General features: G+C 43.6%; 1 protein-coding gene across 4 annotated transcripts in view; it reads left to right on the top strand.

Moving 5' to 3' along the window:
* Positions 1-7,500, top strand: part of esyt2b (extended synaptotagmin-like protein 2b) — a 65,899-nt gene that overhangs the window by 17,698 nt on the left and 40,701 nt on the right. For all 4 annotated transcript variants that reach the window (XM_072687160.1, XM_072687159.1, XM_072687158.1 and 1 more), the window contains exons 4-6: positions 3,620-3,696; positions 3,784-3,856; positions 7,181-7,270. In XM_072687160.1, the coding sequence (XP_072543261.1) occupies positions 3,620-3,696; positions 3,784-3,856; positions 7,181-7,270 (240 nt within the window). The remainder of the gene's footprint in view (positions 1-3,619; positions 3,697-3,783; positions 3,857-7,180; positions 7,271-7,500) is intronic.

Below are 7,500 nucleotides of genomic sequence, written 5' to 3'. Positions count from 1 at the left end.
TACGAAAACAGAGGTTTCATCCCAAATCACACACTGCTCCCTACGTAGTGCACTATGCAAGTCAGAAAATGACAGACTGACGCACTAATAAGTTTGGCTGTTGCTATGGTATAATTTTTTACATTGTAAGGTGGGTGCTGTGGAAGTGGTGTGTGGTTATAGATTTTGGTCTAAAAGCTCAACCAATACGTTTGGCTGTTGCTATGGTATGACTGTTGGTTTCTTGTTTCTTTCTGGTTTCTTGTTTCTTGTTACCATGTGGTTGCTAAGGTGTTGCTTTGGTATAAGTGTTAGGTGCTAAGTGGTTGCTAAGGTGTTGCAACCTGTACGTTTGGCTAGTAGAGCTGTGTCCACAAACCTTTGGCTAAAATGTAGGGTGCCAAAACTGTTGCCATGGTATAGTTGTTGGTTGTTAAGGGGTTGGTAAGTGGTTGCTAAGGTGTTGCTATGGTATAGGTGTGTGGTAAAAGATGGTTCGCCCTACGTAGTGCACTATGCAGGTCAGGAAATGATGGACTGTAACTCTAAACAGAGCTTTATGTATCTCTAATAGAACAGAATTGATATTTATTCATACGTGGAGTGTAGACGCTGTAGTTTTATGACTTGTGTACTTCACTATGTAGGGAGCAAGGAGGCATTTGAGAAGCAGCCAGAAAACATGCATGCGTTTTTATAAAGCTCAGTTTTCAGGGACTGAGCATGGCGTTTTCGTGTGACCGGGAGGTCAAAACAGTCAAAAACCTCAGTATTTAAAACACCCGGATACGTGTGGACTGGGCCTAAGCCTAGTCTAAGTAAAGTCCCATGGTGCTTCACTGTTGATACTGCAGTTACTCTATGGCTAGGCCTAATTAGTGTCCAGGAAGTCCAGGAACTGTTTGACCACTGTATTTTGTGGTGGAGAGATCTGATACCACACAGTCTCACCTCAGTCTCTTTGCGGATGCCGGCGGGTGCCAGCCGTTGCCGGCGGGTGCCAGCCGTTGCCTCATGCTGGATCGAAGTGAACAGAGGCGTTCAGACGTTGCTCAGCTGTGTCACAGCATGCCAACTGAGAGGAGGAAGAGGAGATTCCCATCAGCTGCTGATTCCACAGAAGTGCTCAGCCCCTTGTATTATCTTTCATCTTTCATAGCCGTGGTGCTTGCTATAACACACACACACACACACTCACACACACACACTCACACACACGCGACAGTTTGATCTGAAACCAGTCTGGCTAGCTGGCAAGAAACAAGAGTCTGACGCAATCCACTTCTCCGTCAGGCACACACTCCACACACACACCTCCAAGATCCTCCCTCTTTCTTATACATGCTGCACTTCAGATATCTCTGTATTTCATTATTTCTGAGTGTGTGTGTGTGTGTGTGTGTGTGAACCTCTAAGAGTGTATGTAGGTCAGTGCTCCAGTTGCAGTGCAGCTGAGCTCAGAATAACGTCCACTGACTCTGCGTCAGTTCGTCCCACCAGTATCGCATATAGGCGATTTATGCTGAGTTAGCATGAAGAGGGCTACAGTCGGCTCAGACAGGAGTGTGTTGGGCTACAGTCGGCTCAGACAGAAGTGTGTTGGGCTACAGTCGGCTCAGACAGGAGTGTGTTTGGCTACAGTCGGCTCAGACAGAAGGGTGTTGGGCTACAGTCGGTTCAGACAGAAGTGTGTTGGGCTACAGTCGGCTCAGACAGAAGTGTGTTGGGCTACAGTCGGTTCAGACAGGAGTGTGTTGGGCTACAGTCGGTTCAGACAGGAGTGTGTTGGGCTACAGTCGGCTCAGACAGAAGCGTGTTGGGCTACAGTCGGCTCAGACAGAAGTGTTAAGCTACAGTCGGCTCAGACAGAAGCGTGTTGGGCTACAGTCGGCTCAGACAGGAGTGTGTTGGGCTACAGTCGGTTCAAACAGAAGCGTGTTGGGCTACAGTCGGCTCAGACAGGAGTGTGTTGGGCTACAGTCGGTTCAGACAGGAGTGTGTTGGGCTACAGTCGGCTCAGACAGAAGCGTGTTGGGCTACAGTCGGCTCAGACAGGAGTGTGTTGGGCTACAGTCGGTTCAAACAGAAGCGTGTTGGGCTACAGTCGGCTCAGACAGGAGTGTGTTGGGCTACAGTCGGCTCAGACAGAAGCGTGTTGGGCTACAGTCGGCTCAGACAGGAGTGTGTTGGGCTACAGTCGGCTCAGACAGGAGTGTGTTGGGCTACAGTCGGTTCAAACAGAAGTGTGTTGGGCTACAGTCGGTTCAGACAGAAGTGTGTTGGGCTACAGTCGGCTCAGACAGAAGTGTGTTGGGGTACAGTGTACTTTAAACACTATTTGGACAAAAGTATTTGGACGCCTGTTCTTTGTTTCTTCTAAAAGGGATCAAGGGGAGTTCAGATGGAAGTGTGTTAAAGCTGTAGAACTGGACGTCCTGTAATGTAGGTCTGATCAGATTATCTTCACATTATAATATTCTCTCGAATGGCAACAGTTAAGAACATGCAACCTGCAGTTTCATCTGATTTTCTTCAGAAGAAGACGCATTCTTGCCTTCTCTCGCTTTCAGTTCAGCAGAGATCAATTTATTTGGCATGTTTTCAGTAAAATGTTTGGAATGTCTCAGGTGATCCCAATTAACCTTAAACTGAAAACACAACAAAACAAATGTGTACCTCTAACAACCATGCGAGACCTGGCAGACCACCAACACAGCCATCATCAGACTATCATCAGCATATCCACGTGTGTGTGTGTGTGTGTGTGTGTGTGTGTGTGTGTGTGTCCACGTTTCCACTGTTAGAAGTCTGCTCACTGCTGCTGGTCTGAAAGGATGTGGAGCTGATTAAGAATTCCAGACCTCAGCATCGTTAAATACTCCAAATATGTCCAAATGTTTGTGGACACATCTCCTTATGAATGCATTCAGCTACTTTAACTAGATGCAAACACACCCACAGCTTGTCTAGTCCCTGTAGAGAAGTACTGCCAATAGAATAGGACTCTCTGGGGCAGATAAACATGATGACCCTATTGGCACCATGCTGCCTAATAATGCCAGGCGTGGGCTAGTAGAGGGGTATAAAGCCCCCCAGCATTGAGCTGTGGAGCAGTGGAGGAACTGTGTTCTCTGGAATGATGGCTGGTACTTTTGAAATTGAGGACTTGAGGACTTGAGGAGTTAAGGGGATGATGAAGTGGGATGGGGATCATCATCCAACATCGTGACCTCACTAACGCTTTTGCTGCTTAATGCAATCAAATCCTCACAGCAATGCTCCTCCTCCAAAATCTAGTAGAAAGCCATCCTCCCTGGACAGTAGAGACAGTTACTTCAACAAAAGCAGGAGAAACTCTTTTTTTTAATACCCTTGATTTCAGAAGAAACAGTGAATGACCAGGTGTCCCAATACTTTTGTCCATTAAGTGTATAGAGTACACAGTAAGCTATGGGATGCACTGCACAGCAGTAGCGGTCAGAACAGGCAGCTGTCCGGTGGATGGACACTCGAAATAGTTTCCACGTTCACAACAGAATGCATACTGGGTAACAAAATACCAAACACACACACACACACACACACACACACACACACACACATACTTACCCACACATTAACAACTGTGCTTCCTTTGCAGCCTCTCCGGGTCAACGGGGTCAAAGTTTACTCAGAGAACGTGGACAAACGGCAGATCATCATGGACCTCCAGATCAGGTGATCCCTAACTGCCTTGTTTCCGCTGGACCTTTCTGATCGAAGTGCTCTGCAGAATCACTTAGCGTTGCGTTTTTGTCTTCTCAGCTTCGCTGCAAATACGGAGATTGATGTGGACATCAAGCGGTACTACTGCAAAGCTGGGATTAAAAGTGTACAGGTACTTTCCTACACGTAGCTTCATTTATATCTATTATTAAATACATTTATAAATATATTTATCTATAGAATTTATTGATTGGACGTGAAACGGATGTTTATCAAAAACAGGCAGTAACACATTTACGTGGTATATGCAGATTTCAGACCCCGTCTCTCAGCAGTGAGAGGGTTCTACAGTAGAAGCTCCAGATCTGATCAGATCAGATAAAGCAGCTGAACATGAATCCAGTAAAAAGGAGAAACAAGAGCTTCTCATTCTGAGGAAAGAAAGTAGTGAGATCAGAGCTCGGTTCCTCCAGGGTTCTCCTGGACGCCCCCCAGTCCAGCCAGCACAGCGTGGAGGATGTGTTCAACTGTAGCAGCAGCAGCAGCAGCAGCTCACCTGATTTACCATCATTAAGCCCTGATTTACCACCAAACCAGGTGTTGATCTGAGGAGAACTCTAAATAATACTAGACTCCATGAGAGAGGAGAACTTTGGAGATGTTCTAATGATGAACACAGTGATGGAGAACCTATCTAAGCCCTTACTGCTAATTCACACAGGGGACTAAAACTTTTGCACAGGACTGTAAATGCACAGATTCAGTTGTCAGAACCAACCAATCAAAACCAAAATCATTTACATATACTGCATGGACAAAAGTATTGGGACACCTACAGGAGCTTTTTTCTGACCCCCCATTCTAAACCCATAGGCTTTATTAATAAGGAGCTGGTCCCCCTTTGCTCTAAGCTCTACCAGCAGCAGCAGGTCTGGAGCTCTGCAGTTATTGGAGGCTCTGCTCTGAGCTCAGCACTCGGCCCTGACCCCGCTCTGTAACTTTACGTGGTCTGACAGACACTCGGTGGCTGAGCTGCTCTCTGTGAGCTGTTCCTCCTAAACTCTTCCACTGTTTAATAATAACACCACTCACAGCTGATGGAGGAAGATCTAGTAGGGAAGGAGACTTCACCAGCTGACTTGTTGTGGTTGGTGCAGCGGTGTCTCCTATTACATACAGAACCACGCTGGAGTTCAGTGAGCTCTTCAGAACCTCCTGTTCTTTCACTGATGTGTGGAAGAAAGGCAGACTGCAGGGGGACTGTTGGGGTGGGTGAGTGTGCAGGTTGGGGGTGGGAGGGCCTTCAGCTCTGCTCTGACGTTTGCTTTATGTTTCCTGGAAGGAATGATCCTTGCCTGAATGCGGCCTATTTATAAAGAATGGGTGTATGTGTGTGTGTGTGTGTGTGTGTGTGTGTGTGTGTGTGTGTGTGTGTGTGTATGTGTGTGTGTGTGTGTATTTATAGTAGGGAACGTAACCAAATGCTGAAATGCCCTTGTGCCGGGCCAGGAACTGTACGACACAAATACACATAGGGACATACGACACACACACACACACACATACACCCTCCGTGTACACCAACAGATCAGGCAATAATAGAGATGTGAGCGGTGCGGAGTGACCGGAGTAGGCTGTGATATTACCTTTTTGTAGAGGATTTAGAGGTGTGTGGCAGCTATTACTGTCATTATACTGCAGTATTTTAGTGTAATGGTATAATTACATAATTAGATATCAGGATTTGTGGAGGTTGCAGTTACAGGAACTTCATAACACACACACATATAAACAAAGCAGCCAGTTCTGTTTTTCCGGGACGTCACATGATGTCGACGTCACATGATGACACAGCGTGTAAGAGAAGACGAGGGAGAAGCAGTTAGTGTAAAGCTTCACCGTGCTTTGGTTATTGACCCCGGGCTGTGACCTCTGCAGTGGTCATTCATTCTGAACAGCCTGTGCGAGCCCACCCCTCAGAGGACTCTCAGTGAAGTCGGTGTTTGTTCAGGCTGGACAGAAGTGTGGTCAGTCTGTAAACCTCACGCTGTCCTCCTCGCTCCGGCAGGAACCTCTCAGCTGTCCGAATAAATCACCATCAGCGCTGAGGAGGAACACTCCTCAGAGCTGTGTGTGTGTGTGTGTGTGTCCATCACACTGTAGCACAAATGGCCAGAGAAAAATAGCTGTGGTATTTCTCACGGCTGAAAACGTGTGTGATTGTGTGTCCTCGGGTGTTCAGTGAAATCTGTGAACGCCGTCAGTGTGAATCAGCTGCTTTTCTCATAAATAAATAAATAAATAGATAGATAGATAAATTAAAGATAAAGAAAGGCATGTGTATACTTTTAAAAATAAATAATAAATAAATAAGAATGCATTAAGGTAATAATAATAACAATAATAATAATAATAATAATAATAATGATTATAATAATAATAATAATAATAATAAATAATTAAATCAATGAAGATAAAAAAGGCATGTCTTTACTTTTAAAAATACAATTAAATATAAAGAATAAATACATAAATAAATAAATAAGAATGTATTACAGTCTTCATAATAATAATAATAATTAATTAATTAATTAAATGGAGATAAAGAAAGGCATGTCTATACATGTCTATAAATAAAAATAAAATAAATAAGAATAAGCGTGTTAAGAGTGTTATAAGGTCGAATAAGAGTGTTAAGGTCTTCATAATAATAATAATAATAATAATAATAATGAAATCAATGAAGATAAAGAAAGGCATGTCTGTACATGTACAATACAATTAAAACATAAATAATAAATACATAAATAAGAATGTATTAAGGTATACATAATAATAATACATACATACTACATGAAGATAAAGAAAGGCATATATATACTTTATAAAATACATTTATAATATTATAAATAATATTAATATTAATAATATATTTATACTACACTATACTATACTTCTTGAGTGTTCAGGGAAATATGTGACTGGTCAGCTATGTGAAAAATAATCAGTAACCTTTAAGCTGTACTCTGCTCATAAACAAATAAATAAACACATTTTTATTTGTTTTATTTAAATTATTTATTTATCCAAATAAAAAGGTCTGCAGTTACTAATACTCTAATCTCTAAATGCAATCAAGTCCTCACAGCAATGTTTCTCCAAAATCTAGTAGAAAGTCTTCTTCCCTGGACAGTAGAGACAGTTACTCCAACAAAAGTAGGATCAGCTCTTTTTAATAACCTTAATTTAAGAGGAAACAATAAACAATGAGCAGGTGTCCCAATACTTTTGTCCATCTAGTGCATCTAGTGGTCGAGGTTTAAACACAACACGAAATGAACACCAACATGAACGCTGCCAATCTTCGCATGTCAACTGTCGTGATGTTGCTCTGCGGGGTGGGGCAGGTAGCAGGAGACCCCAGTGGTCAGTCTTCCAATATGATATATATAATTATCCATATATAATATACATATGCTTGTATGTGTGTCTACAGCTCCATGGCGTGCTGAGGGTGGTGCTGGAACCGTTGCTGGGTGAGATGCCGCTGGTTGGAGCGTTTTCCCTCTTCTTCCTAAAGAAGCCGGTGAGTGTTTGACCTCTGACCGCTCAGACTCTAGAAAACATGCACAGCTCCTAAAAGTGAAGCCACCACAGGTCTAGCGCCTCTACTGGGGGGTTGCAGTATGATCTGTAGCTCCGCCCATTTTACATCTCATTGTCCTCCTCTAAACCGTCTCTCCATCTCCAGTGTCTCCAAATTCCAGCAGTTAGTCTCCCTGTGCTATTACTGACCTGTATTGACCCCTATTCTGC

Source organism: Salminus brasiliensis, chromosome 9 (genome assembly GCF_030463535.1).
Source record: "Salminus brasiliensis chromosome 9, fSalBra1.hap2, whole genome shotgun sequence".
In the NCBI taxonomy this organism is placed as follows: Eukaryota; Metazoa; Chordata; class Actinopteri; order Characiformes; family Bryconidae; genus Salminus; species Salminus brasiliensis.
Note: the sequence above shows the minus strand (reverse complement) of the source record. Positions and strands in the feature narration are given on the sequence as shown.